Genomic DNA, 22,119 nt, shown 5'->3' on the forward strand with positions numbered 1-22,119 from the left:
TCAAAATGATTGCATGAAACAACACACGTGCACAAATTGTAAAAACAAAGAATGATTATCTATGGGATGGGGACGGGAGTGGAGAGTGGTTTAAAAGGAAAATGTAAATATATGACAGCTGAAAAGGTGGAAAAAATGTGATATTTCCTCTTCTTTGAGCTGTCCATTCATATCTTTTGTTTTTCTGTTGGGTTTTAGGTGTTTTTCATATTGGTCTGTAACAGTTATTTATAGTCTTGTATCATGTGTATAAATTCTTGTTCCTACTTTGTCCTTTATTTTTTGGCTCTGTTTATGATATTTTTGCCATGCAAAATTATTTAATTTGTGCATCATCATTTATCCATCTTCTATGTTATAGTTCAGGTTTTGTTATACTGAGAAAAGCCTTTTGAATTCCACCGTTATTTTTCAGAACCTCCCATTTTCCTTTTTCATTTTATTGTTTAATCCATCTGGAATTTATTTTATGGAAAGAGTAAGAATCTAATTTTATCTCTTTTCAGAGGACTACCCATTTGCGTTGGTTATCTATGCCGTGTAACCAATGACTCCAAAACTTAGCACCTTAAAGTAGCAACCGTTTATTATCTCACAGTGTCTATGGGTCAGGAATCCAGGGGCCCCTCGGCTGGATGGCTCTGGCTCGGGGTCTCATGTGTTTGCAGTCACACGTCATCTGAAGGCTCCGCTGGGGCTGGAGGATCTGCTTCCAAGGTGGCGTCCTCCTGTGGCTGTTGGCGGGAGGCCTCAGTTCTTTGCCCCGAGGCGCTCTCCATAGGCTGCTTGAGTGTCCTCACACATGAGTGAGTGATCTGATGTAGCAGGCAGGAAGCTGTGGTGCCTTTTATGACCAGATTAGGTCTTTACAATGGAAATAACAAGGAGCTACCTGGGAAGCTGGAGCAGAGCCCTGTGGTCAGCACCTCCACCTTACCTGCTTCCTCACAGTTCTCTGAGAACTGGCAGATTCCAGGTTGGGGCGGAGCCTGTGTTCTGGTGACGCTCTGTACTGTTGGTCATCTCTTCTGGCTCATAAGATGGACTCTAGTGAGGAGTTGCCTTAAGGCCCTTTGCCCAGAAGCCCTGCTGGAGTCCTTTGCCATGAGCCTGAGGGGTGAGTGAGGACTGGGATGCTATCCTGGGGCTCAGCCCTGGTGAGTGTGGGGGGCTTCAGTGTCACTCAACGTGCAGTGGAACCCACATACACCTGCGACCATCCTCAGGTTCACTTTTACCAAAGCAAGTTTTTAAAAGTTATTTTGAACGAATGAATTCTAGGTGTTTTGATTTCCAGTGCTTTCCAAATTGTAGAGATTAGTGGTTTCCAGCCTGTGCCCAAGAGTGTATGCCCAGGGAAGTGGGAAACTGTCTCCTTTCTCATAAAGAAGTGTCCCTTGGGAATTTGTTCTCCTGGCTGCTGGTGGGAAGGGTAAGGTGTGGAAGGAGCCAGGACTCTTCCTTTGAGATGTGAGGGTCAGCTGCGTGTGCTGCTGTCTGTCTCCCCTCCCCAGCTGCAAGGACGTGGGCTGAGGTCCCTGAGGCGGCCTCTAATCACAGGGGTGAGTGTGTCTGTGCAGCCAGCTGGGAAAGGGCCAGAGTGATCTGCACCTGCAGGGTCAGCTGCCTGCCGTGGTGGTTGAGGTAGAAGCCTGGAGCCCTCGGGAGTCTGCTCTGGCCCAGCATCTTTAGGAGCACCTGCCCTTTCCGCCAGCCTGGCTGGGCCCAGGGTGGCAGTGCCATCCCCCGTAACCTCTTGTCTTCTGTCCCCTGGAGCAGGTTTGTGTGCCTGTGGAGTCATCAAGCCCAGTGGTAATGAACAACCAGAAAGAGGTGCTGCGCTGCTTCACAGTGCTGGGTAAGAGATGGCCAGGCAGCCTCACACCTGGAGGCCGTCAGTGGACACACGTTTCTGCACTCGCCGTGGAGGCTGATGAACCGCTTCTGTATAAGGGATGGTGGCAGCTTTGGGTGTGGGTTGGGGGAGAGAAGGCCTCTTTGTCCACTTCTGTCTGGGCCTGCATGTGACCCTACGGACCTCACAGCCGAGAGCTGGCTGGGCCGCAGCCCTGAGCGTCCATCCTCCCCGGCTCCCGGTTTTCCAGGTGCAGGCAGTGAGCCAAGGACAGATCATGACAATTTGTGATGTGTGCTTGCCCTGCAGCTTGCTGCTTACCTGACCGCCTGCTGTCCTTCCTGCTACCCAAGCTGGACGCCAGCAATGAGAGGACCCGTGTGGGCACCTTGCAGGTCCTGAGGCACATCATCAACTCGGCCGGTGAGTGGCCAGTGTAGAGCACTGCCTGAAAAAGTTAGATATTGTCCATCTTTTAGGTGAAAAGGAGCATCTTGCTTTGAGTTCTTTAAAAGATTTTCCTAACTTTCTATTTTGCAAAATTGCAAACTTTTTGAAAAGTTGCAAGAGTAGTACCTGTCTGCTCAGCAGCAGATGTCCATCACCCATGTTTGCCTTTGACAGTGGGCTGCAGGCACTGGGACACTGCGCCCCTGCTCCCAGGCCGGGCGTTTGCCACACGCCCGCTAGACTGAAGGCTCAGTTTCGCAGACGTGTCACACGTTGTCTGTTACCGCTGCCCCCGCTGTGTGGGGTCCAGTTGAAGGCACACATTGGAAGAGTTGAGGCCAGTTGTTCTGCAGAAGGCCCCTCAATATGTATGTCTGATTATTTCCTCACAGTTAGATAGAAGGTTTCAGGTTTCCTGTTTTGAAGGCTAATTAGCAATAAGCTTCAGCATTTTTCACACCTGAGTTTGTGTTTTTCGGCGAGTCTTGTTCAGTAAACAATGGCCATGGGCCACACTGGGCCTGTAGCCTGCGAGCTAAGAATAGTTTTTACATGGTAACGAGCTATGAAAGGAAACAAAGAAGAATATGGGACATGTGGTCCTTGGAGCCTAAAATATTTTCTTTCTAGCTCTTAATGCAACAAATGTGCCTGTCCTGTGAGTTTCGCTCCAGGTCAGTGCCAGGTTGCAAACAGCGTCTGTAGAGATGGGGCAGCTTACGGAGTTCGGGAATGATGAAGCAGCAGCTTGGGAAGGGCGGAGACAAGGGAAGACAGTAGCAGCTTGGACCATGGCCCAGCTTGTGCCATGTAGCCGGGAGTGTGGAGCCATCAGCACACTGGCTCCCTGGGGAGGCGCCTCAGACGCGGAGGGTGGTAGCCGGCAGACAGAAAGCAGAGCCCCTAGGCAGCCTCTCATGTGAGGTGCCATGGCAGTACTCTCCCTGCTTCACGGACGAGAAACCGGGGAGGGGAGGGTAAAGGGAGTTGCCTGCACCACTCCTCTGGGAGTGGCTGAGCGGCATTTGAGATGGAACCTGGGGCAGCCTCGCCTTCATTTTCTCCTTGACTTGCTGTTTCCTTTTGCTAGAGATGCTTGTCTCCATGCGGAAGGTCAGCATTTGTGCGCAGTAACTAATCCTGCCTGCCTGCCTTTGTTAATTCTTCCATTGCATTTGTGTTTCCGAAGTCATTTCAGTTGACCTGTGTTTCATTTTTTCCTTTAAGTTCTTTCTCTATGTATTTACGTACATATATATGTGTGTATACACAAAGAAATAGATGTTTGAGTAGTAAGTAGTCCAAAAACATGCTTTTTCACACTCTAGTACATCTTAGAGAACTTATAATCTCAGCACTTGTAGATCTGTCACGTTTTGTTGTTTCTATTCTGAAGTGTAACACATATACAGAAAGTGCACACATTTTAACTGTTCAGCTCAATGAGTTATCACAAAATAAATCCTGTGTCCGCCACCCTGTGAAGAGTAGAACACTGACGCACCCGGAAGCCGCCCCCAGGTGCCTCCCACAGGGAGCCCCCAGCTGACTTCTGACAGCAGAGGGCAGTGTTGCTGTTTTGGGCGTTTAAATAGCATTGTAGAGTGTATTGTTTTGTATCCTTCAATATTGTTTGTGAAATTTATACATATAGTGTGGGTCCGTCATCTTCCTTTCTGTGAAGTACCCCAGTGAGTATCTCCTACTGTCTATCCGTTCTAGTGGTGACGGGGAGACGGCTGCTTCCAGTTTTTTACTGTTATGCGTAAGGCTCCTGTTAACAGTTCTCCTGTGCCCGTTCAGTCAGTTGTGTACCTAGGAGTAGAATTTCGAGTCATAAGGTTGCATGTGTTCAACTTTGGTAGATAAAACCATTTTATTTTCTGAAGTAGCTGTTTGTACCCCGTGCCTTACACCTCACAAGCAGCGTGTGAGCCTCGTGGCTTCATGCCCTTGCCACACTTGTTAGTCGTCACTTTTAGCCACTGTGGTGAGTGTGCTATGGTATCTCATTTTGGTTTCTAAAAATTAAAAGATATTTATTTTGACTTACAATGAGAAATTCATTAATAGCTTGTTGATCTATCAGAAGTCTCCTTAAAAAATATTTTTCCTTGATGGCAACCAGGTTTTATTCTTTCTTTTTCAATTTTACTGCAATATAATTGACATATAACATCGTGTAACTCTAAGGTGTACAACCAGGTGGATGACCCAGCCTGTCCCCTAGCAGGGGCAGCCTAATCAGAACTCCCCCTCCCCACCCAGGCCTTGTTCATCACAGGAGCTGCTCTGTCCTAAGTGCAGGCTGTGTCTGAGCTCCTGTAACCCTCCGGGCACCCACAGGAAGGCGCTGTAAGAGTAGGTGAGGCCAGTGAGGCTTGGTCAGGTTAGCAACACCCCCAGGCCTCGCATCAGCACAAGGTGGCGGGTTGTTTTTGCCTGGATGCCCTTACTTTTTTATTCTAAATCCAGAAATTTTATTGACATGGTTGGCTGTCCTGGGGTGATATTTTTCCCCAGGTATGTGGAGTGCTGTTTTAATATGTAGTTTCAAATCTTATTTTATCTCAGAAATTTTTTTTAAATTATAGTATTTCAATATTCCACTGTTTCAGAATTCTTCTTTGAAACTCCCTGTTATATGTGTATTGTGTCGCCTCTGCCTATCTTCTGTACTTTTTAAATCAAATCTTTTAAAGTTTTTTGGCCTCCAGTCATATTTTTTCCTGGAGTTTCACTTTCTAATATTGAGAATAAGTTACATTTAGTGAAATGCACAAATCTCAATTGTACAACTTGGTGACATTTTATACCTTGTTCACCCGTATGACCATTACTCAAATCAAATTGTGGAACTTTTTCAAAAACCCAAAAAGTTTCCTTGTACTTTACTTTCAGACAACAGCGACCCCAACCTAGGAAGTAACCACTTTTCTGACTTCTGTCACAATAAATTAATTCTATCTGTTCTTGAATTTTGTGTAAATGAATTTACTATAGTAGGTAAACTTTCGTGTCTTCTTTCGCTAAGCATAATATTTTTGAGATTCATACATGTCGTGTGTATCAGTTCATCCTTTTTTATTGCCAAGTAGTATTCCATTACCTTTTATGAATAAAAAATATATTTTCGTTAATGGACATTTGGGTTGTTTCCAGTTATTGACTATTATGAAGAAAGCTGCAATGAACATTCTTGTACAAATCAATTCGTAGGCATGTGCACCTGTTTCTCTAGGTGTGGAATTACTGGGCCATAAGAAGATAGATGTATGTTGAATATTATCAGAAACTGCCAAATAGTTTCACAAGGTATCATACTATTTACATGCTCACTTATCATGCATGAGAATTCCAGTTGCTCCAACATCCTTGCCAACTCTTGACATTTCCATCTTTCTAATTTTAATCTTTTTGGTGGGTGTGTAGTGGTATTTCACCATGGATTTTTTTTTTTTTTTTTTTTTGAGGAAGATTAACCCTGAACTAACTGCTGCCAATCCTCCTCTTTTGGCTGAGGAAGGCTGGCCCTGAGCTAACATCCATGCCCATCTTCCTCTACTTTGTACATGGGATGCCTACCACAGCATGGCTTTTGCCAAGCAGTGCCATGTCCGCACCTGAGATCCAAACTGGCGAACCCTGGACTGCCAAGAAGCGGAATGTGCACACTTAACCACTGCACCACCGGGCCAGCCCTCACCATGGATTTAACTTGAATTTTCCTAATGAGTAAATTGGTTAAGCATCTTTTCATATGCTTATTGACCTTCCAGTATCTTTTTGTGTGGGGGAGGTTCCTGTTCAAGTCTTTTTGCCATTGTTTAATTGGATTGTTAGTTATTATGGTTATGTTTAGGAGTTCTTTGTCAGATATGTATAGGTGGAGATGTATATTCTTTTATGGTTAGTGCCTTTATGTCTAAGAAACCTTGGCCTTTCCAGAAATCATGAAGATATTCTCCTGTTTTCTTCTAGAAGCTTTATTGTGTGAACTTCAACATTTAGTTCTATGATTCATTTTTAATTAATTTCTGGGTGTGGTGTGAGATATAGGGAGACAAGATTATTTTATTTTCATATGGACATCTAGTCCTTCTGGCACCGTTGGGAAGACTTTCCTTTACCCCTGAATTGCTCTGGTACTTTCAGACAGTCGGGGGGCCGTCTGCCTTGACGAGGTGGCACAGCTTGGGCGGCTTAAACAGCAGATGCGTGTTGTCTCAGTTCTGGGATCTAGATGTCGAAGATCAGGATGTCAGCAGGGTTGGTTCCTTCGGAGGCTGTGAGGGGGAATCTGCTTGGTGCCCCTCCCCTAGCTTCTGGTAGCTGCTGGCAATCCTTGATGTTCTTGGCACGTGGAAGCCCCCTGATCTCTGCCTTCATCGTCATCTCTGCAGGCCTCTCCCTGGGTGCCTGTCTGTGTCCTTTCTATAAGGACACCAGTAGTGTTGGTTTAAAAGCCCGCTCTATTCCAGTGTGACCTCATCCTAACTTAACTAACTACATCTGCGATGACCCTGTTTCCAAGTAAAATCACCTTCCGAGGTACTGAGGGTTAGGAATTCAACATATGAATTTTGGGGACACAAGCAGCCCATAACATTATATGTTATCAGGAATGTTTCAGCACTCTGTTCCGTTCCTCTGATCTCCTTACACCAATATCACACTCTTTTAATTCTTGTAGCTTTATAGTAAATCTTTAAATCTGGTAGAGTATGTCCTTCAACTTTGTTCTTCTTCAAGATTGCTCATCTCCATTTAAAAAACCTTTTTATTGTGAGACAAATCACAGGTAGAAGCCACAGAAAACAAAAGTGTGGCTTAAGGACTCGTTCTAAGACAAACACCTTTGCATCTACAACCAGGTCTCTTGTATTGGCCTTGTCACTCCAGAAGCCCCTTCTCGGCATCTGGTTCCAGTCATAACCCCTTCACCCCATAAGGAAAACTATCCTGATTTTATAGTAATCACTTCCTTGCAGTTTTATAGTTTTATCACCCAAACGTATATCTGTCAGGTGCCATAGTTTAGTCATGCCCGTTAAAAAAATATGTATATATTTGTCTCTCCTTTCTTTGGAGGCTTGCCATTGGTTGTTTTATTTGTTTGTTTATAATTGTTGTAAAATGCGCATAACATAAAATTTACCATCCTAACCATTTTTAGGTGTACAGGTCAGTAGTGATAAGGACATTCATATTATTGTGCAACCATCTCCAGAACTCTTTTCATCTTGTAGAACTGAATCTCGGAACTCATTAAACAACCACGCCCCGTATTTAAGTCTCTTTTAAACTACAGGTTCCCCTCTATTCTCTTTCTTCCCTTGTGATTTATCTGTGGAAGAACCTGGGCCATTTGGCCTGTAGAGTTTCATGCAGTTGAGTTTTGCTAACTGCATTCTCAAGGTGCGGGTCAACGTGTTTCTCTTTCATCTGAATTTCTTACAAATTGGCATCTGGATTCAGAGACGAAGTCAGACTCAGGTTCAATCCCTTTGGCAAGATGATGGGAGGCACCTGATATCTGTTTTTCTCTCTCCTGTGACCTTGGCAGCATTGATGCTCACTGCCTGGGGGCAAATTCAGTGATGTTCTAATCTGTCATTTCTTTTTCATTGACTGATTGGAATACCTTGATAAAGAGATATCCCTCATCTACTGTTTGATTCCCCAGAGGTATGGCTCATATAAGGAAGGCAGGATCAATCCTTGATTCTTTTGCTTTGCTTATCAGGTTTTAAGATAATAGATTGGTTCCCTATCATTCTGTAAAGGTGATCATGTCTCCTTTTAAAAAAAATCATAAGGGCCTATGAGTTTAAACATATTTCATGGATTTCAGTTCACTGCAACAGTTACCATTATTGAAGCTCAAATTGCCTCATCTTGGCTATCAGAGGCCTCTTCAAGTTCTGAGTCCTTTGACACAACCTCACTGATCTCTGACAGCCGATGGCCTAGGCTGATCTTACATATTTCTCACCTCAGACCTGGAATCAGCCGTTTCTCGAAAAAGCCCTAGTTTCCTTTAGTGAGAAACTGTCTTTCATGATGACCATGTGTTGCTATGGGTGTTTGTTACTTCTAGGTGGTCACTGTTTCTGGGCCTTTTCAGTAAACAGAGCTAGAAAATATCAGTGTATGGATGGATGGATAGACAGATAGAAAGAAAGTTATATAGATAGAAAGACAGACAGAGGTAGAAAGATAGAAAGATAGACAAATAGAAAGAAAGATTGATGGACACAAGGAAGGATGGAAGGAAGGATAGATAGAGAGATACTTTCATACTGATGCTTCCAGTTCAACACAGACTGCACAGCATTTCCTTATATTCTTTCCTCTTATATCTGCATCTATTCCTCCACCCTGAGATCTGGTTCTCAGGATTGACAGAATTAGAACATCCCACTTTTAGTCGTTTTATCTCCTATTACACACACAAGATAACACTAGAGTAACACTAATGCTGCCATCACCAATAAAAGGACTAAAAACGTGAAAAATATTTTGCATGTCTTTCCCTGTTCTCCCTTGTTTAATAGTTGTGCTCTCTTGGCCTTGTCTGAGCAGCTGGCCAGCACGTGCTGTCCTCCCCTTCTTGCCTCTCATTTGGTCCTCATTCTACAGGTGACTGTTGGTAGGAAACTTGGCCCCCTCCCGAGGCCCTTGGCTCTGCTCCTCTGATTGTCTGAAGCTCTTTCTGTAGTGGATTCCACAGGAAGGCTCATGGAACGTATTCTTTGATTTCTTGCTTGTTGGTAATAGTTTATTTGTGCTTTTTATACTTGATGGTCAGTTTTGTTGGCTATAAAATTCTTGGTACACATATCCCATGTTACTCCATTTTCTTCTGGCACAAAGTTGCCAGATTTAACAAAGACAAACAAACAAATGAGATGTCCCAAGTATTGCATGGGACATTCTTGGACTAAACAATTATTTGTTGTTTATCTGAAATTCAAATTTAACTGAGCATCCTGTATTTATCTGGCAGCCCTCTCGTGGCATAAATCTTTTCTGTCTGAATCCGATAATAACCTGATTTTCTATCCTCTTATATGCCATGTGTGTTTTTTTTAAATTTGCTTTGTTTTTAGATGTCCAAAGGGTTTTTTCTTTTTCCTTAAAGTCCAATAGTTTTACTAGAATGTCTTGGTATTGGTTATTCTGGGTCATCCACTGCAGTGAGAATGGAGCGCCTGCTCTTCACTCCGCCTCTCCTCTTCCTGCCACTGTCCCCCAGCCTCGCTCCAACCATGGTGGGCCTCTCTCCTCTGTCACGTCAGCCCCCTCCACCTGCATGCCTCGCGGCCAGCTCCTTCTCTTGCTTTGGGTCTTAGATTCAATGTCCCTTGTTCAGAAGAGCCCCTGGACGCTATCGACCCTTCCAGATTTCATACCCCATTGTCAGTCTGTTTCTCAGCCTCTTGTTTGTTCCTTTCGTGACATCATTATAGTTTGCGATGAGCTTATTTATTATCTGGTTGTGTTACATGTCTCTATCAGGACATGAGCTGCTTGGGGCAGGGCCCTGTCTGCCGAGTGCTGTGGCGCGTCCTCAGCAGTTGTGAGGGCCTGGCTGATAGCTGGCCTCAGCACACTTGAGGAGTGAATGGAAGGCTGTAGGGGAGGGCACCACGTTTCAGTGTCAGCACCTGCATGGCACGATGGTGGTGGGTTTTGCTTTTCACTTTGCACTTTTTGTATTTGTTTGTTGTTTTGAACCTCGGGAATGTGGAACTGGAGGGATGTCAGTCCTTGGCTGCCTGTGTTCCACATTCTCAGGTGTGGCAGCCCTGAGCCCTGGCTGGTGTCCCTGTTTCCCCTTTCTGCGGCAGGGCCTGCCGTCAGCTTGTGCCCATTTTTCTATTGGGTTGTTTGTTTATATTCTTTAGTCTTTCTAACCTTTTATTGGGAAATATAAATATGAGCTGAAAAGTTCAGGGCTGCCCCCGTGAGCCACTCTTCAGACTCTCCTGGTGACCGCCCTTGTGGTTTCGTGTGCCCTCAGTCGTGCCTGTTTCTGAGCTTTTACAGGTGGAATCACCCTGCTGCATTCTTTCCTCTTCTCCTTCTTTGCCCAGTAGGATGTTTTTAGTGACCCTCTGGGTGGCAGCGTTACCAACCTTTGGCTCGCTTTGGTTGCCGAGTCCTGGTCAGTGGCCAGACAGTGCCATCACCCCAGCTGCCACGTCCTAGGCTGGGCCTGCCCTCCAGTGTGGTGCCCAGGCATGCGTGAGGGCTTGCCACCACTGCAGGGCCTTCACCTGCGTGGAGTCACTGCAGCTCCTCAGCGATCATAGGTGATGCCGAGCTGCTTCCCAAAGCCATGTGCTGGGGTCCCTAGCACCTCCGGGCATCCCAGCCGCTTTGCCCCTTGCTCGCACGTGGCTTTGTCCCAGACTCGACTTTGCCCGTGGGGCAGCTGTCCTTGGCCTCCGGACCGGCAGGTGGTGGATTCCCACGGCATTGCACGTCTGTTGGCAGTGGGGACTTGTTCAAGTCTTTTCCCCATTTTTCTATTGCTTTGTCCTTCTTTTTCTTGTCGACGGGTGGGATTCTCTGTATGGAGGACGTGAGTCCTGGTTGTATGGTGTATTTGTCTTGTCTACCTTGGTGTCCCCTTTTCAGTCCTTTTCATGCCGTTCTGATTCACAGAAGTCTGAGCCTCAGTGTGCTCCTTCACCGCCTTTGTCTTCCATGCTTCCCAGTTCTGTGCTCGGGAAGACCCTTTGTAGTATCTTACAGGAGCAGCAGTTTGTCTCACGGTTGGGTGTAGAATCAGTCTTTTCTCAGCTTGTACAGTGTGTGTCTCCTGCTCTTATTTTGTGTTATCATGACCAACTCTCGTGGCTGGCACTGTGCCTGGTGCTGCCACCCTGCTCACTGAGTGGTGGGCCGGAGGAGGCATGGGCTCCAGGCCTGAATCGCTGTGGTTGGCTCTGGCATTTGCTGCTCCAAAGCCCTGAGGACTCAGGTTCCTCATGTGAGATGGGGTCATGACAACACCTCTCCCCTAGGATTGTCCTGTGGAATAAAAGCGCTCTCATACAGAGTGCCTCGAAGGGTGCCTACATGGTGTACACACACTGTGTCTGTTTTCATTTTTGTTAATCTCATGACCACTTCTTTTTTTGTTGTTGTTGAAGAAGATTAGCCCTGAGCTAACTTCCACCGCCAATCTTCCTCCTCTTTGCTGATGAAGATTGGCCCTGAGCTAACATCCGTGCCCATCTTCCTCTACTTTATTTATTTATTTTTTTGAGGACGTTTAGCCGTGAGCTAACTGCTGCCCATCCTCTTCTTTTTGCTGTGGAAGACTGGCTCTGAGCTAACATCTGTGCCCATCTTCCTCTACTTTATACATGGGACACCTACCACAGCATGGAGTGCCAAGCGGTGCCATGTCCGCACCTGGGATCTGAACTGGCAAATCCCAGGCTGCCGAAGCGGAACGTGTAAACTTAACAGCTGTGCCACCGGGCCATCTCCTCATTACTGCTTCTTGATAGTCACTTTTTATTATAATTGAAATATCAGGAAACAAAGAATTATATTGCTGGTTCTCAAAGTGGGGCCCTCGACCAGTAGCGTCAGCTCACCTGGGAACATGTGGAAAGTACACACTCGAGCCCACCCAGCCCTGTGGCTCAGAGCCAGGGAAGGGTCTGACAAGCCTGCCTGTGATTCTGATACTGCTAAAGGCACCTCTCACACTTGAACCTGGGTCTCCTGACTCAGCCCACTCTTTTACCTGCTGCCCTAAACTACCAACCTTCTAGCTTTTTAATTGGGTAAAATAATGTTATTTGGGAAAAAAAGTCATTTGTCCCCTGGACGGACGTGGGTGGGCTTTTGCTTATGTGTTCTCGTCCTTCTCCCACGTGGAGGGCCATCCTGAGGCCAGACTCCTGACGACATGGCCTTGGACCTCATGGTGGTGGACGCGCCAGCCAGCTTTGGTCTCAGTGGGGAGACTGAGCCATCTGTTCATTTCTTGCAGCTGCTCAGATGGAAGTTAAGAAGCCCTTTATTCTCTCCTCCTTGAGGCTTCCTCTCCTGGACACCAACAGCAAGGTAAATCGGTGGGGCCAGCCTGTGCTCTGCCGTGGCAGCCGAAGGGCATGTGGCCTGGCCAGGATCTGAGGCTACCCCTGACCAGGCAGCTGCCCCCTCAGCCAGACCTAGACAGCAGAGGGAGACCGCAGGAATGGGCACGCTGTTGAGTGATGTGTCTAGGCCTCCCTACATCTTACCCCCGTACAGTTAACCAGGTATGAAGTAGGTGATGGTCCCTAAGACCACCCTCAGGTTTGATAATTCTCTAGAGGTCTCCCAGAACTCATGAGAGCTGTCATACTCACAGTTACGGCTTATTACACTGAAAAGACAGAGACTGACCTCAGCCATGGGAGAGGCGCATGGGGTGGGCTCAGGAGGGCCAGACACAGAACTCCCAGTTGTCCTCTCCCCATGGAGTCCCTGGTGGCCTTAGCTCCCCGTGCAGTGATGTGACAGCACACATGGAGTGTGGCCAAGCGGAGAACCCCTCAGCCTTGTGTCCAGGGTCTTTATGGGGACCTCCGTGGCTTAGACCTGGTTGATTGCCCACATGGCTGACCTCAGTCTCCCGCCCCTCGGGAGGCCCTGGAGGAGGCACCAGCTCTGGGGAAGAGGCTGCTGTTTCTGGCCACAGTGACCTGGCTGTGTCTTCAAGCCACTGGCTGGAATTATTGAGTGGGGCTGGAAAGCGGGCTCAGAACTCCCAGGAGTGTATGGACAACAACTGCAGGTTCAGGGACCTCACCCTGAAGGGTGAAACAGAGCCAGGGATGATGGCACATGAGAGGCACTGACCCTGAGGAACAGCAGCCCTACAGCCCAAGGCTGGGCCGAGAGCTGGACAGAGGGGATGGGTGCGTTTGGAGCCAGAGAAGCAGCAAGTCTAGTGCCTGGGAGAGGAGGGAGGTGTTGGACAGGAGGAAGAGGCCTTCCCCTGAAGATGTGAGCATGTCTACAGGCCAGCGAGAAGGCTGCCTGTGTAGCCAAGCGGCTGTGAAGAAAGTGGGGGTGGGAGCAGGCATGGGTCAGATGCAGACACAGGTGCAGGTGCAGATAAAGGTGTAGATTCCAGTCCAGGTGAAGGTGCAGATGCAGGTGCAGGTTCCGGTATGGGTGCAGGTGCAGTTGGGTACAGGTATGATGTAGTGCAGAGGTCGGTGTATGTGCAGGTGCAGGTGTGATGCAGCTGGGGGTTTGCGGGTATGGGCGCAGTGCAGGCACGGGTGTGGGGCAGGTATGGGCGCAGTGCAGGCACGGGTGTGGGGCAGGTATGGGCGCAGTGCAGGCACGGGTGTGGGGCAGGTATGGGCGCAGTGCAGGCACGGGTGTGGGGCAGGTATGGGCGCAGTGCAGGCACGGGTGTGGGGCAGGTATGGGCGCAGTGCAGGCACGGGTGTGGGGCAGGTATGGGTGCGGGTGCAGGCACGGGTGTGGGGCAGGTATGGGCGCAGTGCAGGCACGGGTGTGGGGCAGGTATGGGCGCAGTGCAGGCACGGGTGTGGGGCAGGTATGGGCGCAGTGCAGGCACAACTGTAAGTGTAGTGCAGGTGTAGTTACAGGCACAGGTGCAGGCAGAGGGAAGGCAAGATTCCTGTGCTCCAGCCAGATTATGGTGGCACTGTGAGGAGCTCTCTGTGAGGCCCCTCCCCGCTCTCCTTTGGTTCTGGGCAGGTGAAGCGGGCTGTGGTACAGGTGATCAGCGCCATGGCCCACCATGGCTACCTGGAGCAGCCTGGAGGCGAGGCGATGATCGAGTACATCGTGCAGCAGTGTGCGCTGTCCCCCGAGACTGAGGTAAGGGGGCACCACCTCACCCACCTGTTCTGGGGTCCAGGAGCTGTCGGCCTTCTGGGCCCACATTTCCCCACCTTTGTCGGGGGTTGTGGTTATCAGCAGCCGCCTGGCCCCAGCTGGAGGGCAGCGAGGTGGGTGAAGGCCTGGGCCTGGGTCTGTGTGCTGAGCAGCTTTCTCTAATTCCTGAGTCAGGGCCTCTGCACCTTGGTGGCTCACTTCCTTAGCTCCAGGACTCAGAAAGGAGAGGCAGAATAGACACGTGGCTCTCTTTGGGGGTTTTCTATTTACAAAGTTATTAAGCAAGTCCCAGTTTCTTCTTGAGGGAGAGCAGGGTAGACTGTGGTGCAAACAAACGGGCACGACTGGGCGGTCTCGATGCCACTGCCACCAGCCACGGGGAGGGCAGCGGCCCTGGGGCCCTCCTGCTCTGGACCTGGTCTCTTCAAGTCCACAGAGCCAGCCTGTATGCTAAGGCAGCTCGGAACTGAGGTGGCCCTGCCTGGGGCACCCTCGTGCCCCCAGACGGGACCTCTGCATTTATGTTGAAGCACTGGAGTTCAACGAGAGCGAGTGGCCGCTCTGTTCCTGTGCCCCTGATAGGACTGTCAGCCCTCAGGGCAGGGCAGCCCGGCTTGGCGCTTTTCCCGCAGGCCTCGGGGAGGTTGGGCCTGCTGGTCAGTTTGGCCAGTTTCAACCTCTGCACCTTCACAGGCAGCTTCAAAGTCATTAGACAGGGACTGAGGAGAATCAAGAATTCTGCGAAGTCTGTTAGTCCCCTGTATTTTGGGATTTGAAGATCTCTTTTAATATTAGAAAACTAACAGACTCCTATTCTGGGAATTGTACTTTCAATTCCTTTTGAGGAAGAAGATTCTACTATGAATTCTGTAACTCATTGTCAGCGTTTTGAATAGGAAGAAGTCTAACAGACTAAAATAATTTTAAAAACAGCAGCGCTCTGTGTGTGTATCTTCTTGCTTGGTGTACTGCTTGCGGCTGGGAGCCGGCATGGACATGTGGGGTTCGTTGTATCAGTCTTTCTACTTTTGAATCTGTTTCAAAATGTCCATGAGAAAATGTTTTTTAAAAAGCAAAAACGACTCATCGTTCTGAGACTGGTTGGCCTGACTCACTACAAAGGGAGCCGAGCGGTGGTGGCAGAGGCCTTGCTGTGAGCCCCGGAGGGCGGGGCTCTGTCCACAGGCAATGCAGGGCTGGCGCCTCGGGAAGGCACACAGAGGCGGGGTGAGCCCTGACTGATTCTGGAACAATCAGTCAAGTTCAAGGGCATTGGGAAAGAGAAAAGGGGACCCAAAAAGCTTTCCTGGTTCTTAGATTCCCCTAGAATGTCTTTGGAGAAATGTAAGTTAAAGATTAGAATTGTTTATTATTTATCGTTATTTTGCTGTTTCCTCTGTACTTTTTGCTTCCCCCCCCAACTTTCTTTTAAAATCAGAGTTACTGACATGTAATTTGCATACAGTAAAATGCACCCTTTTAAGTGTACCATTAGGTGTTTTTTGACAAGTTAACACAGTCATGCAGCCACCAGCGCATCAGGACACAGAACATTCCAGGCCCCCAATTCCCTTTGCCTCTTTGTAGCCTGCCCCTCCTCCACCCCGAGGTTCTGGCAACTCTCATCTGCCTTCTGCCCCTGCAGCTCACCCTTCCCAGAATGTCGTCTAAGTGGCATCATCCAGCGCAGAGTCTTTGAGTATGACTTCTTTCACGTGTATCATGTGTTGGAGGTCATCTGTTGTCACATGCATCGTAATTTGTCCACTTTTACTGCTGAGTAGTACCGCAGTTTGTTTATCCACTCACCAGTAGTTGGACATTTCAATTGTTTCCAGGTTTGGCAGTTATGAATAAAGCCACCATGACCATTTGGGTGCAGGTTTCTGCGAGGTGTACGTTTGTACACCGTGGGCTAATGCCCAGGTGTAGGACTGCTGGGACAGATGAGAAGTGCATGTTAAGCTTCATGAGAAACTCACAAAGTGTCTTCCACTGTGGCTCCTCCCACCGGCGGTGTGTAAGAGCTCCTCTTGCTCTGCACCCCTGTGAGCACTGGGGGCTTTCTGGTCAGCATTGTTGATTTCTTAAGCCATTCTGACATGGTGGTGTCTCACTGTGGGTTTAATTTGTGTTCCACTCATTACTATTGATGTTGACCGTCTTATGTGCTTATTTGCCATCACATATCTTCTTTGATTAAATGTCTGTTCATATCTTTTCCTTATTTTTAAATTGGATACTTTATTTTCTTATTATTGAGTATTGAGTGTTCTTTACATATTCTGGATACAAGTTCTTTTTCAGATTTATCATTTGTAAATATTTTCTGACAAGTCTGTTGCATGCTTATCTTTTTCTTTTCCCTCTTTCTTTTTTTTTTTTTTTGAGGAAGATTAGCCCTGAGCTCACTTCCGCTGCCAATCCTCCTCTTTTTGCTGAGGAAGATTGGCCCTGAGCTAACATCCGTGCCCACCTTCCTCTACTTTATATGTGGGACACCTGCCACTGCATGGTATGATGAGTGGTGCATAGGTCTGCACCCGCGATCCAAACTAGCGAACCCTGGGCCGCTGAAGCAGAGCACGTGAACTTAACCACTATGCCACCGGGCCAGCCCCATCTTTTTATTTTCTTAACAGTGTCTTTCAAAGAGCAGAAGTTTTAATATTTTAGAAGTCCAGCTTATCAATTTTTAAATTTTTGGATGATGCTTTTGATGTCCTAGCTACTAAATCCTTGCTTAAGCCAAGGTCATAAAGATTTTCTCCTATGTTTTCTTCCAGAAGTTTTAAGTTTTAGATTTTACGTTTGGGTCTGTGATCCATTTTGAGTTAACTTTTGTTTAAATGTGAGGTGTGCGTTGAGGTTCATTATTTTGCATACAGATGTCCAATTGTTCCAGCACCGTATGTTAAAAAGACTTTTCTTTCTACATTGATGAATTGTCTTTGCATCTTTGTCAAAAATCAGGTGACGTTACGGACTGTGTTTCCCTCCCGTGTCGGTGGTTTTGTCGGGTCCACCCTCACAGTTAGTCTGGAGTCGGGTGGTGAGAGTCCTCCAACTTCAGTCGTGTTTTCTATTAAAGTTTCTTTACTTTTCCATATAAGCTTTAGAATCATCTTGTTGATTTCTACAAAAATAAGCCTGTTGGAATTTTGATTGGGATTGGATTGAATCTGTAGACCGTTTGGGAAGAATTAATCTTTATAATATTGTCTTCCAATCCATGGAAATGGTGCATCTCTACATTTATTTAGGTCTTCTTTGATTTCTTTCACCAGTGTTTTGTAATTTTTAGCGTATATATTCTGTGCATATTTTGTTAGACTTGTAACTATTTTATGTTTTAGTGCTATTATAATAGTATAGTTTTGTTAATTTCAATCTCCAGTTGTTCATTGCTAGTGTATAGAAATATGGTTGACTTAAAAAAAATTTTTTTTAAGATTTTATTTTTCCTTTTTCTCCCCAAAGCCCCCAGTACATAGTTGTATATTTTTAGTTGTGGGCCCTTCCAGTTGTGGCATGTGGGACGCCACCCCAGCATGGCCTGATGAGCGGTGCCATGTCCACGCCCAGGATCCAAACCGGTGAAACCCTGGGCTGTTGAAGCGGAGCGCGCGAACTTAACCACTTGACCATGGGACTGGCCCCCAGAAATATAGTTGATTTTTATATATTGACCTTAATATTGCCTGTGGCCTTGATTTCTATAGATTCTTGGGGATTTTCTACAAAGAGCATCATGTCTTCTTCTGATAGACAGTTCTACTCTTCTTTCCAGTCTGAATGCCTTTTATTTCTTTTTCTTGTCTTATTGCATTGGTTAGAACCTCAGTACAATGCTGAATACAAGCAGGGAGAGTAGACATCCTTGCTTTGTTCCCAATCTAAGGGGAACTGTTCAGTCTTTTACTATTAAAGATCCTGCTTTAAATTTTTTTTTGGCGAGGAAGATTGGCCCTGAGCTAACATCTGTGCTAATCTTCCTCTGTTTTATGTGGGACACTGCCACAGTGTGTCTTGAGGTGTGGTGCTAGGTCCGCATCTGAGATCTGAACCTGTGAACCCTTACCGCCGAAGCAGAGTGCATGAATTTAACCACTACGCAACCAGGCCAGCCCCTAAATTCTTTTGGACATAAACAATTGCTTTTTAAATGTTGAGTGAACCTTACAATGCCAAGATAAACCCCACTTGGTGATAATTTATTGTCCTTTTAATATATTTCTGGATTTGATTTGCTGATACTTTGTTGAGAGATTTTGCATCTCTTCAGGAGGGATGTTGGTCTATACTTTACTTGTAATGTTTTTCACTGGTAATGCTGGTGCCTCATTAAGTATTCAGACATGTTCCCTCCTCTTCTAATTTCTGAAGAATTGGTATCATTTTTCCTTAAATCTTTGGTAGAATTCCTCAATGGAGCCATGTGGGCCTGGAGGTTTCTTTGTTGGAAAGTTTTTAACCATGAATTCAACTTCTTGATTAGACTAAGGGCTGTTTAGGTTGTCTGTCTCGAGTGAACTTTGGTGTATGTCTCTGGGTCCAAGGTCCTAAGACCACCTACATGCTTGGTGATTCACTTGAAGGCCTTACAGGACTTAGAGGCGATTGTACTCACGGCTGCAGTCCATGTGCAGATTTCCTGTGCTCTCCCAGAAGGGGCCACGCGGATGCGCTCCCTCCTGCAGCAGTGAAATGCAGCAACACAAGTGCAAGGTTTCTGCCCAGGGAGGCCCCTTTGGGATTCAGAATCCAAGGTTTTATTTATTTTTTTTATTTATTTATTTTTTTTTTTAAAGATTTTTTTTTATTTTTTCCTTTTTCTCCCCAAAGCCCCCTGGTACATAGTTGTATATTCTTCGTTGTGGGTCCTTCCAGTTGTGGCATGTGGGACGCTGCCTCAGCGTGGTCTGATCAGTAGTGCCATGTCCGCGCCCAGGATTCGAACCAACGAAACACTGGGCCGCCTGCAGCGGAGCGCGCGAACTTAACCACTCGGCCACGGGGCCAGCCCCCAGAATCCAAGGTTTTATTGGAGGCAGACTACGTAGGCACACTCTGCCACCACAAGCACCAAATTCCAGACTCTCAAAAGAAGCAGATGTTTAGTGCTCAGGCAGTCACAACAATCTTCTCACTTAGGGAATGTCTCAAAAGCCAAGTTCCCTAACGTAAAATGCTTCAGGTGATATGGGAAACAGTATGGTGGGTCTTCAAAAAATTAAACGTAGAATTTCCATATGATCCAGCAATTTCACTTCTGGGTGTGTACCCAAAGGACTTGAAAGCAGGAACTTGAAGAGATGTACACACCTTTGTTCACAGCAGCATTGTTCACAATAGTACAACGTGGAAGCAACCCAAGCATCCATCGACGGATGAACGGATAAACAAAATGTGGGTTATCCATGCAAAGGAATATTATTTCGCCTTAAAAAGGAGGGAAATTCTAATACATGCTACAGCATGTGTAAACTTTGATAATTTGCTGATTAAACTTTTACCTACTAGTTTTAGCATCATTTGATGATTTTCTAACTCCATTAATTTTTCTATACTTTGCTTTGGCCCTCTGTTGTAACAAAGAGCTTTTCCTATTCTTATGTTCATATGTGTATCTCAGTTTGGACTCGTGGGTTGCTATTTTACGCAGTGGTCTATAATCCTTTTCTGTCGTTGATGGTCAGATTGTTCCGAATTTGGCCAGTGGAAACCCCCATTGAGCTGGCTCCTGTGTCCTCGTGGCATGTGTCCATCATTCTTTGAGCATTTCCTTACTTTCTGGCACAGAAGGATGCTCTAGGCTCACTTTCAACTGTCCTTGCCTCCAGCTCTGTGGACCCTGTTCTGATGAGTTCTTTTATCTTTTATTACTGGGGAATTTGTTTCCTTTATTTCTTTAAATTTTTCTTGCTCTCCATTTTTATTTCTCTGTAATTCTGGTACTTCTATTATATCTTTCTTTATTCTCCCTTGAAGGCTTCAATCTGTTCTTCCAAGTCACTAATTTCCTCCTTAGCAAGTCATTTCACTATTCATTTCCTGAATCAAATTCCATATTTCAACTGTTGTAATTTTTCACATATTTTTTCTTCTTCTTGGTTCATATTAATATTTTCTCACCTGTAGTGTGTTTTTTTCAGTTAAGGTTATCTTCTTGTTCTGTATGTCCTAATATTTCTGCTTCTGATGGCCTTTGTATGTGGTCTCAGTGTTCACTATCAGATAGTTTGCAGTTTCTATTTGGGTTCTTTATTAATCCAAAGTTTCTTTTAGGATATTTAAATTTTTCTACATGAATAGCTTTTCACGGTTATTGTGGATTTGTAATTTTATTCCATTGCCTACATTGAATCTGGCCAGGTTCATTTCTGCTTTTAAGAGTTTGTTGAGATATTCTTTTTGGCCTAATAGATGGTCAAGCTTTCAAAGTTGTTCATGTGTGTTTGGTGTAAAGTTCTAGCTATATATTTAGAGCATGCTTTAAAAGTTGTTATTCAAGGCCTAAATATCCCTAATTTTTCTACTTGACCTTGGATTTCTAAGTGAGAAATGTTAAGTCTCTTATAATCATTGCAGTTTTGCCAGTTTCTCTTTGTTGTTGAGCGTTTGCTTTTTGGTATTTCAAAGCATGAATGGAAGGCTCACTGGGACCGGCCTTGTGGCTGAGTGGTTAAGTTCACGCGCTCCGCTTTGGCGGCCCAGGGTTTCACTGGTTCACATCCTAGGTGTGGACCTACCACTGGTCATCAGGCTATGCTGAGGCGGTGTCCTACATAGCAGAACCAGAAGGACCTACAACCAGAATATGCAACTGTGTACTGGGGGGCTTTGGAGAGAAGAAGGAGGAAAAAAGAAAAGAAGATTGTCAACAGGTGTTAGCTCAGGGCCAATCTTAAAAAAGAAAACAGAAGCCCTTTTTTTGCATGGGAGCTTCCCAGAGGGCCAGGCTTTGGAGCACTATTTTACTAGGCAAAGAGGACAGCAGGTGTCTCCAGAGCCTACTCAGGCTGCTGAAGTTGTAGTCTATTCTTGATAGAAAGTAGGCGTTTTCTTGGGTGATTATCATTTCCACAAAGGCCCTCTCATTTCTACGGATGTCAGCATTGCCAGCATCAAGGACAAAGTTACTTCTTATGGAGTCAGTGGCTTACAGGAAATGCTCAGTTTCCTTTATTTTGGAGGCTATAACTAAGCCAGGTGAGGCTGTTTCCTTGGGCAATTTTAACATAGAGTGCATTTCCTGCCTGTGGCAGTGACATGGGTGTCCCCTCGGTGGAGGCCAGGCAGAGTGTCCTGCTTCCATACAGGCTGTGTCCTCATGGTCCAGAGCCCACCACCATCTAACCTTGGAGCATGGAGAGCAATGTGGCTGCGGTGCCCCATGCATGTTCCTGCCTCTTCCCCCACACTCAGAGGCCGGGCCCCGACAGCGAGGACCCCACAGCCAACAGCGTGCGGGCCGTCAGCATCAGCACCCTTTACCTGGTCAGCACCACTGTGGACAGGATGAGCGACGTGAGTGCAAGGGCCTGCCCCTGCTCCTGCTGCCTCGCCCGTGGATGCTGACCTGTGGTGGGCAGCGGTGGGGCGCTCTTGGGGCTGCCTTGTTGCAGCTGGCCAGACTTCCCGAGTCCGGCAGTGCCTGCAGTGGGAGCCCCTCAGCGTGCGCTGCTGGCCCCGTACAGACCACAGTGCTGCCCCCAGGTTCTCTGGCCCTACTTGCTCGAGTTCCTCACCCCCTTGCGCTTCACTGGGGCGCTGACCCCACTGTGCAAGAGCCTCGTGCACCTCGCCCAGAAGAGGCAGGAGGTGGGGGCTGATGCCCTCCTCATCCAGTACGATGACAGCAAAGGTATGCGGAGAGGCCCCATCCCCAAACCTGACCCTGACCCCACCCCATGCCGATCCCC

At 46.8% G+C, this 22,119-nt stretch overlaps 1 protein-coding gene across 6 annotated transcripts in view; it reads left to right on the top strand.

Moving 5' to 3' along the window:
- The window catches only part of MROH1 (maestro heat like repeat family member 1), a 98,326-nt gene that overhangs the window by 45,154 nt on the left and 31,053 nt on the right, over positions 1-22,119 (top strand). For all 6 annotated transcript variants that reach the window (XM_070481883.1, XM_070481878.1, XM_070481882.1 and 3 more), the window contains 6 exons: positions 1,780-1,858; positions 2,165-2,278; positions 12,324-12,397; positions 14,054-14,176; positions 21,623-21,724; positions 21,914-22,061. In XM_070481883.1, the coding sequence (XP_070337984.1) occupies positions 1,780-1,858; positions 2,165-2,278; positions 12,324-12,397; positions 14,054-14,176; positions 21,623-21,724; positions 21,914-22,061 (640 nt within the window). The remainder of the gene's footprint in view (positions 1-1,779; positions 1,859-2,164; positions 2,279-12,323; positions 12,398-14,053; positions 14,177-21,622; positions 21,725-21,913; positions 22,062-22,119) is intronic.

The sequence above is a fragment of the Equus asinus genome, chromosome 12, assembly GCF_041296235.1.
Source record: "Equus asinus isolate D_3611 breed Donkey chromosome 12, EquAss-T2T_v2, whole genome shotgun sequence".
NCBI lineage: Eukaryota > Metazoa > Chordata > Mammalia > Perissodactyla > Equidae > Equus > Equus asinus.